Source organism: Megalobrama amblycephala, linkage group LG3 (genome assembly GCF_018812025.1).
Source record: "Megalobrama amblycephala isolate DHTTF-2021 linkage group LG3, ASM1881202v1, whole genome shotgun sequence".
Lineage (NCBI taxonomy): Eukaryota > Metazoa > Chordata > Actinopteri > Cypriniformes > Xenocyprididae > Megalobrama > Megalobrama amblycephala.
Window position 1 is genome coordinate 5,592,476 of NC_063046.1, and position 17,428 is coordinate 5,609,903.

A 17,428-nucleotide genomic window follows, 5' to 3' on the forward strand; every position below is an offset into this window, starting at 1 on the left:
TCACTTTTTGAATGGAATTAGTGAAATAAATCAACTTTTTGATGATATTCTAATTATATGACCAGCACCTGTGTATATATATATATATATATATATATATATATATATATATATATATATATATATATATATACATACAGGAGAACTGAACTACAAGTGTGAACTCACCCCGTTCAAAGATCTGTTGTGGGTTTGACACAGAAAAAAAAAATAATAATAAATCACATTTTTTATGAAGTTGTAAATGTATAAATATGAACATTTGTTGAGTTAAGGAAGAATCTATTAATTGTGCTTGGCATATTTTCCTGTGGGAGAACATCTGTCATTCTCAAGCTGGTTTCACAAGTATGCTTTCATTCCAAAAGACAGATGGGGAAGTGAAACATAACACTGTAATCTAATCTTATACAGTATTTTATCAGTCTTCCATGTACCTGTGACTTCCCCCAATGCCAGCAGGATATATAAGCTACATGAGTGTTTCAGTATAAAAAACTGAATATCACTGTCAGAAGTTCTTCATGGAAAGAAACTATTAAAGGTGAGCAAAATAATATCTCATTTTACTAATATATATATATAATTTAATTACATATATATATATATATATATATATATATATATATATATATATATATATATATATAGTAAAAATTCTGTTACTGAGATGATAGTAAAAAAAAAAAAAACATTTATTTTCAATACAAGGTGCACATATAAGTTTAGTGCATTTCAGTGTAATAAGACAACTTCATGATTACATTACCATCAATAATTGAAAAAAAGTCTATTTTCTTTGTAACTTTCTTTCCCAAAAAAAAAAAAAGCATTTTATAAATGCACTGTTACAGTGTGACTAAAAATGCAAGGTTCAAGAGCACAGCTAAAGCAAACACTGATCACTATAATAGCAACTTCCAAAGAAGCTTTCAACAAAACATCAACATTAATCTTCACTTAATTCTCATTAACTGCTGAACAGCTTCAATGTTGTACTTCACTTTCAACATTATTGATGTTAATCACCAAATTTCAGTTATGCTAATCAAGGTGCTCAGGATTACTTGAAAATTACAGGCAAGTATGTTGGAGCCGATCACTGCAAGACAGGAGTTCTCCATGAGCAGGGTTGTTAGTAAGTGTAGCTGGTAATGCTGTTTGTGGAGTTGTTTAATCATCCTCTGCTGAGATCTTGAGAGATTTAACATCCTCTTTTATCTTCAATTTATTTCATCTAAGGCTGTGCCTGCAAGTCAGTTGTAGTTGTGTTTCTTGCCTTGCCTTGCCATGCCTTGAAAAAAAAAAAAATAAAAGCTGTTTCTTTGTACAGATGACAATGTTGTCAAAATTATCCCCATTCACACGGATCCCCGAAAACAACTAAAAACGCTCTGTTATACACTGAACAAAATTATAAATGCAACACTTTTGTTTTTGCCCCCATTTTTCATGAGCTGAACTCAAAGATCTGGGATGTTTTCAGCTACTGGCAGCAAGTCACTGTCTTAATTTTAATCATTAAACTGATTTGTTCTAAATGTGGATTCAGTCACAAAACAAAAAGATTTCTGTTGCATTTGTGCTGATTTGGGGAAAACGGCACTCTTGCTCGTGTGATATTGTAATGTAACTACATCTTATATGATATAATGACAAACTCGTCTGGGTAAAAAATGCCTGTGTATCTTGAATTTTGAGGGCATATAACTGCACGCATAGCTACATCATGCTGAGTAAGACGAGTAAAGAAAACGCGGTACTTATTAAAATAATCACCCTTCATTTAAATATATGAACACAGAAAATCGTTGTTAACAGGTTAATATAACATTTCCCATTCCATGACTAGTACAAAGGTTGGTGGTGTTGCCACCCTACGCACTGACTGTAGCTAGACAAATCCTGCGGATTGGGAGCTGTTTTCTTCTCGGAATAGCTGCATGTGCTGTGTCTTCTTGTTTGACAGATGTCAGCGTTAAGGTGCAATACTGCCACCTGAGTACTGGTACTGGCGCTGGAGTATTTACATGTCATGATATCATAAGCATCCTATTCATTTTAAATATTGTGGTTATTGCCAATACCGGTATATTGCCATACCCTAAATTAACACGATATCTATATTTCATGCTTTGAATATCACGATTATCGTCAAGTACTCCCTACTGTTCTTTTTTAGTTACTAGAACTCTAGTGTAAGTGAACTATACTAACTAAGCATTTGTCAGTACAACATACTTTTCCTATTTCACTTTACGTAGTTTTTTTAAGGCAATCTGCATGCTTTTTTTTAAAGTCTAACTAATTCATTTTACAGTATATGTCGCCTATGCCACGGGCCTGTTCTTATTACATCTATGTTTTTCTCTAACATTTCTTCCTCAGAAATGGAGCAAACTCTATATTTCATTCTTCTTCTCATTGGTGAGTGTGTTTGTTGTTTTATTGATGGTTTATAGTTTCATCAGGTTTGACTCTGTTATGAAAAGCATTAAATCAAACCCTCTCTTTCACAGCTCTCTGCTCCGTATCTGAATGTGTTCAGCGTCAGTATTACTATATAAGCCAGTCGAAGAACTGGACTGACGCTCAGAGATACTGCAGAGAGAAATACACAGATCTGGCCACCGCTGACAACATGAATGACATGGAAGAGGTGAAGAAGAGTGTGAATGGTGTTCAGCATTTCTGGATTGGACTGCAGAAGACGAGTGTTTATAAATGGCAGTGGTCTTCAGGTGAACCTGCGCTCTATCTGAACTGGGGACCTCAACAACCTGATGGTGGAGATGAGTGTGGCTTGATGCTGAATGGACAATTTCATGATTATTCATGCAGTAATGCAATACCTTTCATCTGCAACAACAGTGAGTTCAGCTATTTAAAATCAACCACTCATTTATAGATGCACCGCATTCTAAATGTTAATGCAATACTAAACATATAGAACATTTTATTATGAATATAGAAGAGAATAGTTATTTGTCAGACTTTCGATCAGTTGAGTCAGTTTTTGTATAGACAACCTGCAATTAAAGACCCTGTAGAGTAAATCACAGAGAGAGAGAGAGAGAGAGAGAGAGAGAGACTGGCATGAATAGTTGTTAAAGATCTGATAATACTCATAATAAATATACAGCAGTGACTAGAAGCCTATGGACTAGTTAAAGGGGACCTATTATGACCCATTTTACAAGATGTAAAAGAAGTGTGTGATATGTGAGTGTGTATGTGAAATTGTAGCTCAAAATACCCCACAGATAATTTTTTATAGCATATTAAAATTGCAACTTTTAGTGGTTGAGCAAAAACTGATTGTTTCAGCGTGGGCCCTTTAAATGCAAATGAGCTGCTGCTCCCAGCCTAAGAGGGCGGAGCTTCAAGAGCTGATTCCCCCGGAGTCAGTCTGCACTGTAATGTCAGAAACTGCAAATACATGCTGCATGGAGATAGAACAGGTATACTTTAGTTTTACTTTAGTCTGTCAACATTCGTGGGCGGGGCCTGTGGCTAAAGTAAGGTCACACTGCCAGGGATCTGGAAACGGCTTGTTCTGAGACACTGCTTATGATTTATGTGGATTAAAAAAAAGGAGTGGGTGGATTTTTATCACTATAGGGTGGTTGTGTTCACACACTGCCAACACACATTTATGTCCAAACCTGTGAATTTTGCATAATAGGTCCCCTTTAACTAACATATTTAGCTGCAGTAAAACATCTTCCTCTGCTTTTCTCATTCTATTTGTGTCTGAATCAACAGACCTGTGACCTGTTCACATTCAAACCATAAAGCAGCATAAAAATAATGAACAAACTGATTCATTAGTTTTTCCCCATTTGTTTTTCTTAAAGTGAGCACAGGACTCGTCTTTGTCAATCAGACGAAGAATTGGAGAGACGCTCAGAGTTACTGCAGACAGAATCACATTGATCTGGTCAGTGTGAGGAACCAGAATGAGAATCAACAGCTTCAGCAGTTCATTAGTGATCGTCAGTTATCTGGATCATTGATCTGGATCGGTCTGTTCACAGACCCATGGCAGTGGTCAGATCAGAGTAACTCCACATTCAGATACTGGAGGCCTAGTGAACCTAATAATGTTGGAGGTGTTGAAAACTGTGTAGAGATCATGAACACTCAGGGACTTTGGAATGATGCCCCTTGCAACTTAGAATTTCCTTTTGTGTGTCATGAAGGTGAGCAGATCCTCACAAACACACACAATCCATCCATCACCTCCAGATATCTTAAAGTTCACACTACATGTCTGACATGACAAATTCCTCCACAGTGTTTGTTCTGCATGTTGTTTTTGATCAGTCTCTCTCTAGTTTCTGCTTGTGGTTTGTTTTGTGTCCAGAAAAACTGATTCTGATCAAAGAGAATCTGACGTGGTCTGAAGCTCTGAGATACTGCAGACAGAATCATGTGGATCTGGTCTCGGTTCATTCAGAAGAGATTCAGCGTCGTGTGATGAATGTGGTTAAACAGGCGTCTACTGAGGCGGTGTGGTTGGGTTTACGTCAATCCCGCATTTTGTGCATCTGGTACTGGGTGCGTGGAGAGACTGTGTGTCATCAGAAGAACGACGATTCAGATAACTGTGAGTCTGCAGCGACATCTGGAGCAGTTCAGTGTGGAGGAGATCAGCGCTGGATCAGCTTTCCTGAGACTGAGAAGCTCAACTTCATCTGCAGCAATTATGAGTGAAAGGATAGACACATCTTTCATATAAGATAATAAAATGCTTGTGTTCACTTTCTTTAACTTCATTTCCATTCATAGCTTGGTTTATAAAGTAATATTTATTTACACATAATTTCAACCTTGTCAGGCAGTTTTATCTGAAGCTAGTGATGGGCTCTTTTGAAACAGCTTGTGAAGCTTTGAAACATTTGGGAATCTTGTATTGAACTAGTGATTTGAAGAACGTATCAAAGTCATGTGATTTTGTTAAACAGGCTTCATTACATCATAACTATTTTGAAACGTTTCAAAATTTCAGTGGTTCACCACTATGATCTCTGTGCATGAACCAGTGATTTGGAGTGTGTATCAAACTGCCAAAAACATGTGATTTCGTTAAACTAGTTTTCATTATGTCATATCTGTCTTGAAACGTTTTAAAATTTCAGTAGTTCACCACTATGATCTCTGTGCAAGAACCAGTGTCTTATGTGGGTTTTACCGGATCTCAGATCAGTTTCATACATTTTTAGACATTTTAAATGACGGATTTGTATAATAAAAAGGAAGAGTAATTAATACCCTCTTATTGACCTGATTAACCAAGCTCTCCATAAACAAAACAAGTCATAAAATTTGGTAAAATGACATATACAGATGCATCATATTTAATTGTATTAGATGATTTGTTAATTGTATTGAATAGTTTACACTTTTGATAAAACTTCGCAATTGGTTTGTAAAAGGTGTTTGTGTGTTTTTGCTGCATTTACACCATTCTGAACAGCAGGTGTCACCAGTGTGTGATATTTTGAGTGCTTCGAAACTGTGAATTATTTAGAGAAGCAATTGGTTTCAGAAGGCTTTGTTTCTCCCATCACTGCCAGAAATCATCTGATTATATGTTTTCTTAAATAGTTCAAATGTTTTCTTCAGTAAACTGTTATTGAGGTGTAAATTGTCTAAATTATTCATTTGAGGGTCTGTTTTCCTCCAGTGGATCAATTTCTGTTTGATCCATTTTAAGAGCCTAAATGGCCAGAATCACTGTTAACAAGTTCTGACTCTATAAATTCTTTCTTTTTCTGTTATTTACTAACTTCAGAAATGGAATTTTGTGAGAAGTCAAAAGGCATCATATACTCATCATTAGATATATATTTATATATATATTTCTTTATATTTAATCACGACATAATGTAGACTAACTGAAGATTATGGTGAGTTTTTTTAAATTCCTTATTTGTGTTTAAGGATCTCTGTAAGCCCTTGTGGCTAGTATATTATAATCATGTATTAATCATGTCTTAAGATTGGAAATCAGAAATCAATGTGAATCAGTGAGCACCAACATTATGTGCCTCAGCTAAATTAAATATTTTTTTTATTATTATTATTATTATTATTATTATTTTTAAAAGGAGTTAATCTTGGGTATAACATATCTGGAATCATTTCGTGCTAAACACAACCCTTATGGAAAGAAAATATATTTCTGTTTATACTTTGAGGCTGTTGAATGCTTGAATCTGATTGGTTGACAAACATTCTAAGGTTATTTTCACAGAAAATGCTACCTAGAAAGCAAAATATTGTTGGCCCAGATCTGGCCCACATCTGGCCCATGTAGATTCCACATGGGCCAGAAGTGGGCCAAACCTGGGCCAACACTGTGCAGTTATTATACAGTCAACCAAACATATAAAAAGTGACACTGCTCAATTTAAATAGTCCGTAGTCCGTGCCATTCAGATTGAGTGATGGCCCAGTGGCACATCCCACTAAGTTATGTCCAGTAGATGTCTTTTTGATGTCTTGGCACACATTGAAAAGACGTCGGAATGTCAGAATGAAAGTTTTTATGATGGTTTTTTTTGTTTGTTTTTGGTGTCTGATATGGAACCTCCATACAAGGTATAAAAAATACACAGTCACTGCCTTTAAATAAAGCAACATGCAACAGAACATCAGTGTTTCTGGATCATCACTGCCTGAAGCACAGGCTCTACTCTTCAACACAATGATAAGATAACAGGACATTAAACACACAGATCTCTTTAGATCTCAGCATCTTCATTTATTGCAATCCAGTATGACTTTCTTTCATACAAAACTTCTGGTCCCACTTTATATTAAGTGGCCTTAACAACTATGTACTTACATCAAAAAATAAGTACAATGTACTTATTGGGTTCATATTGAATTGCAAAACACTTTTGCTGCTATTGAGGTGGATACGGGTAATGTCAGGGAAAGCTTTGGTGGTATGGGTAGGTTTAAGGGTGGGGGTAAGGGTTAAGGGATGGGTCAACAGTGTTATTATAAATGTAATTACAGAAATTAATTACAGATGTAATTACATGCAGGTGTTTTTTATAAGTACAATGTAAAAACATGTATGTACACAATAAGTGCATTGTATCAAATGATTAATTTAAATGTAAGTACATAGTAGTTAAGGCCACTTAATATAAAGTGGGACCAAACTTCTTAATGAGGTGTTGATGTTTTATTGAAAATAATAAAGTTTGAAGTCACTGTTATGGAGGTGAGCTCTAGTTGGGCTCCTGACTCTTGATGTTTTAACTTTTGCTTTTCTCCAGTTGTTGTAAATGTGTGTTTTTAAAGCACATTTATTAGAACAGAATTTATTATAACAAAAAATCTGGGTAACACTTTACAATAAGGTTGTATTAGTTAACATTAGTTAATGCATTAGTTAATTTTACCTAACCATGAACAACACCTCTGTTCAGCATTAGTTAATGTTTGTTAACGTTAACTCACGCATGTATTAATGCATCTATTCATGTTAACAGCGCAAGTAGTTAACATTAGTTAATGCATTAGTTAATCATTGTTAACATTAAATCATGCATATATTAATGAATCTATTCATATTAACAGCGCAAGTAGTTAACATTAGTTAATGCATTAGATAACATGAACTAATCATGAACAATGCCTCTTATTTAGCCTTAATGTTTTAAGGTTAACTTACTGTACTTACATTAGTTTATGTAGCAGTTGACACATTTCTAACTCTCCACTCACTTACACTAAAATAAGGTAAAAAATACCATTGTGTACCTTATCAGCATTATTTATTAACAAGGCATTGATTTGGGCTGTAAATATAATTACGAAGTGCAAACCATCTGAACATTAACAGACATGTTGTTCATGTTTATATGCAGTTTACTATCATTACTTACATTCAACAAAGCATTAATTAATGGAATTTGTGAACCTTATTGTAAAGCGTACACTATTTCATCATTAACTGATGTGTTACTAACATTTGTAGATCCTTTATTAACATGACTTACCCTTAACAAAGCATTCATTAATGAAATTAAACGATATTTTGAGCCAATAATCCACACCTACCCATAAACCTACCCATAACCATTTCTTAAATCTCCGTACAGTTATAAATAAAAGAATAAGAGACAAGCGTAATCACAATAATTTATTTTTTTGCAAAAATGTCAAAAGTTGTACCGAAAGTATGTTAGTTCAAATGATGATGAGTTGCAGTCGCAGTCCTCTCTGGCGGTAATAGTTTTAATAGGGTACAGAGCAGAATTTAAGATAATAATCCATGAAAATATGATGAATCCGGCTTCTCTCCGTGAAGGCGCGCACTCAAATGTCAATCCACTGAAACACGGCATGTCGCAATCTGTGACGAAGCAGGTGAGAACCAATGAGCGTTTGATATCAGTGCCGTAAACCATGCCGTAACGGATCTCGTGGGCGCGCGCGACTTTTTAAAATTTGAATCATAGCGAGCGCGGGCTTTGACTATGACGGTTGCTGCTGAGAATGAAGATGAAGAACGACGGAAAAAACGCAGAATTTGGATATGTTCCTTACAAACATATGGATTATAAAGATTTGGAGTACAGCGAACAAATAAAGTTGATGTGATTTGTGAATTTATGTTGTGCTTTGGTGTGTCTTATGCATTGTCAGTCACTGCATAGGAGAAAACGCCTCACAGCAAACAAACTAAATATTACAAAATGGGTAAACAATTACAGACATTTTATTTTTCATTTAAATGCTTTGTTAATGGTAAGTCATGTTAATAAAGGATCTACAAATGTTAGTAACACATCAGTTAATGATGAAATAGTGTACACTTTACAATAAGGTTCACAAATTCCATTAATGAATGCTTTGTTAATGGTAATTCATGTTAATAAAGGGTCAACAAATGTTAGTAACACATCAGTTAATGATGAAATAGTGTACACTTTACAATAAGGTTCACAAATTCCATTAATAAATGCTTTGTTAATGGTAATTCATGTTAATAAAGAGTCAACAAATGTTAGTAACTCATCAGTTAATGATGAAATAGTGTACACTTTACAATAAGGTTCACAAATTCCATTAATGAATGCTTTGTTAATGGTAATTCATGTTAATAAAGGGTCAACAAATGTTAGTAACACATCAGTTAATGATGAAATAGTGTACACTTTACAATAAGGTTCACAAATTCCATTAATGAATGCTTTGTTAAGGGTAAGTCATGTTAATAAAGGGTCAACAAATGTTAGTAACACATCAGTTAATGATGAAATAGTGTACACTTTACAATAAGGTTCACAAATCCCATTAATGAATGCTTTGTTAAGGGTAAGTCATGTTAATAAAGGATCAACAAATGTTAGTAACACATCAGTTAATAATGAAATAGTGTACACTTTACAATAAGGTTCACAAATTCCATTAATGAATGCTTTGTTAAGGGTAAGTCATGTTAATAAAGGGTCAACAAATGTTAGTAACACATCAGTTAATGATGAAATAGTGTACACTTTACAATAAGGTTCACAAATTCCATTAATGAATGCTTTGTTAAGGGTAAGTCATGTTAATAAAGGGTCAACAAATGTTAGTAACACATCAGTTAATGATGAAATAGTGTACACTTTACAATAAGGTTCACAAATTCCATTAATGAATGCTTTGTTAAGGGTAAGTCATGTTAATAAAGGGTCAACAAATGTTAGTAACACATCAGTTAATGATGAAATAGTGTACACTTTACAATAAGGTTCACAAATTCCATTAATGAATGCTTTGTTAAGGGTAAGTCATGTTAATAAAGGATCAACAAATGTTAGTAACACATCAGTTAATGATGAAATAGTGTACACTTTACAATAAGGTTCACAAATTCCATTAATGAATGCTTTGTTAAGGGTAAGTCATGTTAATAAAGGATCAACAAATGTTAGTAACACATCAGTTAATGTTGAAATAGTGTACACTTTACAATAAGGTTCACAAATTCCATTAATGAATGCTTTGTTAAGGGTAAGTCATGTTAATAAAGGATCAACAAATGTTAGTAACACATCAGTTAATGTTGAAATAGTGTACACTTTACAATAAGGTTCACAAATTCCATTAATAAATGCTTTGTTAATGGTAAGTCATGTTAATAAAGGGTCAACAAATGTTAGTAACACATCAGTTAATGATGAAATAGTGTACACTTTACAATAAGGTTCACAAATTCCATTAATGAATGCTTTGTTAATGGTAATTCATGTTAATAAAGGATCAACAAATGTTAGTAACACATCAGTTAATGTTGAAATAGTGTACACTTTACAATAAGGTTCACAAATTCCATTAATAAATGCTTTGTTAATGGTAAGTCATGTTAATAAAGGGTCAACAAATGTTAGTAACACATCAGTTAATGATGAAATAGTGTACACTTTACAATAAGGTTCACATATTCCATTAATAAATGCTTTGTTGAATGTAAGTAATGATAGTAAACTGCATATAAACATGAACAACATATCTGTTAATGTTCAGATGGTTTGCACTTCAGAATTATATTTACAGCCCAAATCAATGCCTTGTTAATAAATAATGCTGATAAGGTACACAATGGTATTTTTTTACCTTAATTTAGTGTGAGTGAGTGGAGAGTTAGAAATGTGTCAACTGCTACATAAACTAATGTAAGTACAGTAAGTTAACCTTAAAACATTAAGGCTAAATAAGAGGCATTGTTCATGATTAGTTCATGTTATCTAATGCATTAACTAATGTTAACTACTTGTGCTGTTAATATGAATAGACACAATGGCATTTTTACCTTTAGCGTAGATGAGTTAAAAATGATCACTCTTAGTGTGTCAACCGCTACATAAATTAATGTAAATATGCACTGTAAGTTAACCTTAAAACATTAAGGCTATTTACAGGCATTGCCCATTATTTCATATTATCTAATGCATTACCTAATGTTAACTACTTAACACTGTTAACATGAATAGATGCATTAATATATGTGTGAGTTAAGGTTAACAATGATTAACTAATGTTGAACAGCTAGGTGTTGTTGGTTAGGTAATGTTAACTAATTGAATTAACTAATGTTAACTAATTGTGCAGTTAACATGAATACATGCATTAATATATCCGTGAGTTAACGTTAATAAACATTAACTAATGCTGAACAGAGGTGTTGTTAATGTTAATTAATGCATTAACTAATGTTAATGACTTGCACTGTCAACGTGAATACATGCGTTAACATATGCGTGAGTTAACGTTAACAAAGTTTAACTAATGCTGAACAGAGGTGTTGTTCATGGTTAGTTAATGTTAACTAATGCATTAACTAATGTTAACTAATTGCACTGTTAACATGAATAGATGCATTAATACATGCGTGAGTTATCGTTAACAAACATTAACTAATGCTGAACAGAGGTGTTGTTCATGGTTTGTTAACGTTAACTAATGCATTAACTAATGTTAACTAATACAACCTTATTGTAAAGTGTTACCATATTAACTATATAGGGAAACACTGTCACACTTTCAGTTTCAAGTAACTTTCTGTATAGAAACAGATATTGACCTGAAAAAAAGTTGCCCCAACATGACATTCATGACCAAAACTATTGCCCTGAGAACAAAGGGAAAGACTGTAACACAGTTCGTATGTACGGGAAGAAGGAGGAGTCGCCTGCCCTGCTCGTCACAAAGACATTCTAGTGTTTAGTGTTCAGTTATATTGGACATACAGTATGAAGGAGTTTCTGTAATGTTTTCAAATTACCATTGTGCTGAAGAGTGGCGCTTGGCTGTGGGCACTCAGTGATCAATAATAATGTCAGCAATGAATGATGATTGTGCTTTTAAAGTTACTACAACAAACATTCAATGCACTACATACTAAATTTAAATGCAACATTAAATTACTAGAACATATGATAAAGATTATAGATGGAGATGTAGATATTTGTCACAATTCTGATATTGAGACAATTTCAGCATCAAGATAAAATGCAACAAATTAATTTATAAATAGTCTACAGTTCAAGGAAATGTTTCTGTGGACTATAGATAATTAACATATTTAGATGCAGTGTAACATCAAACCATCCAAACCATAAAGCAGCATAAGAATAATGAACAAACTGATTCATGAATAGGGGTGGGAATCGGAGGGTACCTCACGATACGATACGATCACGATAAATGGCTCACGATAACGATAATATCGCGAGTCAGCGATTCTGCGATAATCGATATATCGCTAGACAATCCTATAATGATACATCGCGATATTGGTCTTAATATGAAAACAAAATGCACGTGAAAAGGTTAAGTGGAGGTTAACGGATAAATCCGATCTTATATGTACATTTAATAGAGTTCACGTCACCGAAAGCAAGAAATATGAGGTGCATTTTATTGACCATCAGTTAATTTCAAAATCAAAGACTGCAATAGGAGAGAGCGGCAACAGCACTGGTATAAGGTCTCATTACTTTTAATGAAGATAATTGTGTGTTATGCGTCTGCGACTTACTTTCACTTTCATATGCGGCCGTTTGCGCGTCAGCTTGCTGAAGAGATCTGCGGCGATGTGTGATGCAGTAGCGTTGTCATATCTGACTCTCACATGTTTCAGTTTTAGTATTTTTGGGAGAAGTAAAATTTACATATGTAGTTTCAACAACCAGATGCATTTAGACTGAGCATAGACAGTTTTGACTGGAATGCGTCCCAGACCATCTCCTGAAGTGGTTTGAGCGATCGGATTTAAATCCGTCTCAAATGCGTATTTAGGCATTTAGACCTGGTCTTTTCACGATCGGATAGCAATCCGATCAGAAAAAATGCATGAAGTCACCAGGTGCAAACAGACCCTTTGACGTTCTTCAAGCGCTTAGATATACACGGGAGCGTTCGAAAGCAGGCGTCTATCAGAGGATCCCTAATATATGCTTTTCAGTGGCGATTTCTTTAAGACTGCAAGGGAAGCTCGGCTTCCCTTATAATGTCACAAAATTAATGGTCAAATATGTACTATTGTATTAACATTTTATTGACTAAAAATGCGTTAGAAAACGTTCATCTCAAAGAGGAGTTCGTTCAGAATCAGTTACATATAGCAGGTCGGCTGACTCGATTTCCTTCTCATACATTCCCGCAGCGTCACAGTGCATTTCCCTATTGAAGCCCAGCGTCCATTGACTTCAATGGGGCTGCTTTGAACGGTTTTTTTCAGCGCTTCGAAACTAGACGGTCATTGGATAAACGCTGCGATTATGTCCCGCCCACGGACGCTCAGCGTCTCTGGGGGTGAATGGGGAGTGGGCTGGCCCGGACTCCGAGCTTCTGCGTGATGATTGGAGGGTCTGTCGAAAGACTGCATCTCCTTTTGACTGATAGCGATTCTGTACTATAAGGAATCACTGAAGCTATTCGCGCTCAGTCCCATCGCGGATTTCTCAAGTTCAGTCTAAATAAAAACTGCTGCAACCTATTTCTTTGATATTTGCTTGGCGAAATTGCTTGATTTTCATCATACATTTCACACAATTATACACCACATTCCTTGTTTCAGTTTTACAGAGTTTAATTTTTTTTTTTTAGATCGTTCATTCATTCATTCATTCCTTCATTCATTCATTCATTCATATAACGTTAGTAAGCTAGGCTAGCGTCGTGGGTGAAACTGCGCACGATGGCAGACGGTGCTAATATTGTCGACCTGATTTTGGCGAAGCCATTTGAAAGTGTTCCTTACGAGGAAAAACTTAGAATTAAACAGCAGGGCAGATCAACACCTAAGATTGATTTAGTGCAAAAGATAGGGAAAAATAACAGGTCTTTTCAGCTCTCCTGGTATGACAAAGTCTGTTTAATGGAAGTCATCCAAACTGTTCTCATTAGTGGCAACAATTGGAGCTACATCTGCAGGTGTAGAAAGGAGCTTCTCCTGTTTAAAGCGACTCAAGTCCTACACCCGAAACACAATGGGCCAAGGCCGTTTAAGCAGCCTAGCTCTGCTGGCCATTGAGAGGACACTGGTCAAGTCACTTGAAAAGACTCCTAGTTGGTACGACAGGGTCACAGACCATTTTCTTGAAAAGGAACGTAGGGCAGAATTTACTTTTAAATAAATAGACAATTTTATGATGTAGGCCGAAAATGAGCTTCCCCTCTCTGACAGACCAGTAGCCGCCACTGGCTCCCGTGTATATCTAAGCGCTCGGTGAAGAACGTCAAAGATGTCTACGACTGTCACATCAATGGTATAAAAGTGCGTCAAGACTTTGAACTTAAACGTGGCTGGGGCATCTATTTTACTCACACTGCTGTCCGCCATCCTGTTAATAACCTCTTTTTCTTAGGCTAGTTAACTTAAGTTCACGTTTCCCTCATTCATGTGTCGAGCGCCGCCTTGAAGTAGGACGCTTTGAGCAAAGAAATCTATATAGCGCTTTATTTTTTTTTTAATTAAAATATCGATATTTGGCGCAGCGATACGATTCTCGTATCGCACAGAGAAGGATGACGATATATCGCCATATCGATATTCTGTCCCACCCCTATTCATGAATCTGTTTCCATTTGTTTTTCTCAAAGTGAACACAGGACTCGTCTTTGTCAATCAGATGATGAATTGGAGAGACGCTCAGAGTTACTGCAGACAGAATCACATTGATCTGGTCAGTGTGAGGAACCAGAATGAGAATCAACAGATTCAGCAGTTCATCAATGATAGTCACATATCTGGTGATGTCTGGATCGGTCTGTTCAGAGTCTCATGGCAGTGGTCAGATCAGAGTGACTCCTTATTCAGATACTGGAGGTCTGGTGAACCTAATAATTCTGGAGGAAATGAAAACTGTACAGAGATCATGAACACTCAGGGACAATGGAATGACATCTCCTGCAACAGAGAATTTCCTTTTGTGTGTCATGAAGGTGAGCAGATCCTCTCAAACACACACAATCCATCCATCACCTCCAGATATCTTAAAGTTCACACTACAAATTCCTCCACAGTGTTTGTTCTGCATGTTGTTTTTGATCAGTCTCTCTCTTTAGTTTTGTTTCCAGATAAACTGATTCTGATCAAAGAGAATCTTACGTGGTCTGAAGCTCTGAGATACTGCAGACAGAATCATGTGGATCTGGCCGCTGTTCATTCAGAGGAGATGCAGCTTGAGGTGATGAATGTGGTTAAACAGGCGTCTACTGAGGCGGTTGGGTTTACGTCAATCCCGCATTTTGTGCATCTGGTTCTGGGTGCGTGGAGAGACTGTGTGTCATCAGAACTGGGAGAACGACACATCAGAGGTCTGGGAGTCTGCAGAGACATCTGGAGCAGTTCAGTGTGGAGGAGATCAGCGCTGGATCAGCTTTCCTGAGACTGAGAAGCTCAACTTTATCTGCAGCAATTATGAGTAAAAGGATAGACACATCTTTCATATAAGATAATAAAATGCTTGTGTTCAGTTCCTTTAACTTTCACTTGGTTTGTAAAGCAATAATTTTCACATGTTAATTTCAACCTCGTCAGGCAGTTTTATCTGAAGCTAGTGATGGGCGCTTTTGAAACAGCTTGTGAAGCTTTTAAACATTTGGAAATCTTGTATTGAACCAGTGATTTGGAGTGTGTATCAAACTGCCAAAAAAATGTGATTTCGTTAAACTAGGCTTTATCATGTCATATCTGTCTTGAAACATTTCAACAAAATTTTAATGGTTCACCACTATCTCTGTGCATGAACCATGCACATGTGTGTAGCACAACGTCATGCTTACCTGGACTCCTTACCCGCTACTTACCTGTGTTCTCCTGGTTCTATGTCCTGTTCTCCAGCTGATCCTGTAAAGACAATCCCTTGTTCACTCTCCAGCTAAGTGACAGTTTCCATGTGCTGGCATATCTACTCAACTGCTTCACCTGTCTGCCAGTTTCCGTGCCTCTGTTTATAATAAAGAGCTTGTTTATCACTTACCTGCCTGCCTCCGTCTGCATTTGAACACAACGTTCTGCTTCAGCGTAAATTTGAGACAACTGCCCATTTATTCATTTAATTCATCTATTCATCATTCAAAAGGGGAAATCGCCTCTGCAGACTGCAGATATACTGTTAAGAAGGACTCTTTATTAAACTAATACTCTTAAAAGAAAATCAAAGTAAAGCACGATCCACATCAGTTGATTTCATGGGATCTTGGGATTCTGGTGGTGTGGATACGTTCTTCTACTCCTAGTCATATCTTTACAAATTACTTGTTTAAAATGATTGTGAGAATCTATATGTCTCAATAAAATTAAATATGGTTTATTCTTAAAGAAAAACTAAAAAGTTGAGTATAAAGTTTCTTGCAACCTGTAATCCAACATCAGCTCAAATAAACTTATTTACAAACAGCATTCTTGTGTTGTGACGTTTATAAAACACAAATATACATACAATTTTAATAATAGAAAAGGCTGAATGACAAACATTATTTAAACTTAATCTTTAAAATTCTTTAAAATCCCCAGAGTTAAATCAGCTCAGAGTTCATATGTTCCTCTCTAAATAGTGTTAAAGTAACACTGCAGAAAAACATCACTGTTATTCCAAGTGCCACATGACAGATTTGAAGAGCGACAGGCAATTTTACCAGCTCAAATATTTCTTTTTTATTTTCTTAATGTTCAAATTTATAGTGTTTGGTCTTCAATGATTGGCCATTAATAAACATTTGCTAATATTGCCTTATTATGTAACCCTCTCCAGCCGGGTTCACTCATATAATGTCCTGACAGGAGCCCTGCTGTCCCAGATGTAGTTACAAAGATAATGACTGGTGCTATATTTCACTAATCATCCTTTCTTTCATTTTTTTATTTACGTAGTATTAATTTGTCCATCAATTTGTAATTTTGTTTTGTATCTTATTGTTGCCATTTTTGGAAGAAGTTTTAAGGCAGGAACACACGATGTGGAAAATTCAGGACATTCTGGGAATGTTTAGGGGACTATTACTATAGGATGTTCAGTTAACTTCCCAAATGTCCTCTTTGTAACATTCTTATGTGACCATAAATTAACCAAAATGGAACGTCCTCCTAAACTCATATAAGGAGCCTTGAACTGCAGCACTTTTGTTACCAAAAGAGGATGATTTAGGAACAGCCCTAATGTTTTGTAAATGTTCAGAATTTTCATCACTTTTCATAGAAAACTTTTAGGGAACGTTGTGCAAGGTCACGAGAACGTCACCTTCTACGAGGGTATGAACTCTGAGCAGAGCTGATTTAACTCTGGGGATTTTGCTGTGTACATTTGTGTAATAACTCTTAACCTCTTGACTTGTTGAATTTGTGCTAGTCAGATGAAGTCAGACAAAGACCTAACTAAGACTCAAATCTACTCATTTTGACTATCAT

The 17,428-nt window shown here is 35.6% G+C and overlaps 1 protein-coding gene across 1 annotated transcript; it reads left to right on the forward strand.

Moving 5' to 3' along the window:
- Positions 1 to 474: 474 nt before the first annotated feature.
- Positions 475 to 16,000, forward strand: LOC125264358 (C-type mannose receptor 2-like). Its single transcript, XM_048183613.1, has 6 exons — positions 475 to 544; positions 2,389 to 2,427; positions 2,520 to 2,870; positions 3,858 to 4,202; positions 4,367 to 4,730; positions 15,462 to 16,000. Exons 2-5 carry the CDS (start codon positions 2,391 to 2,393, stop codon positions 4,714 to 4,716), a joined length of 1,083 nt encoding a protein of 360 aa, XP_048039570.1. The 5' UTR covers positions 475 to 544; positions 2,389 to 2,390; the 3' UTR covers positions 4,717 to 4,730; positions 15,462 to 16,000.
- The last annotated feature ends 1,428 nt before the right edge of the window (positions 16,001 to 17,428 follow it).

Excerpts from the sequence above, each read along its gene's own strand:
- LOC125264358 (XM_048183613.1), top strand. The coding sequence starts at position 2,391 with ATGGAGCAAACTCTATATTTCATTCTTCTTCTCATTG. Across the intron at positions 2,428-2,519 it reads TTTCATTCTTCTTCTCATTG|CTCTCTGCTCCGTATCTGAA; the intron begins GTGAGTGTGTTT and ends TCTCTTTCACAG. Across the intron at positions 4,203-4,366 it reads TCCTTTTGTGTGTCATGAAG|AAAAACTGATTCTGATCAAA; the intron begins GTGAGCAGATCC and ends TTTTGTGTCCAG.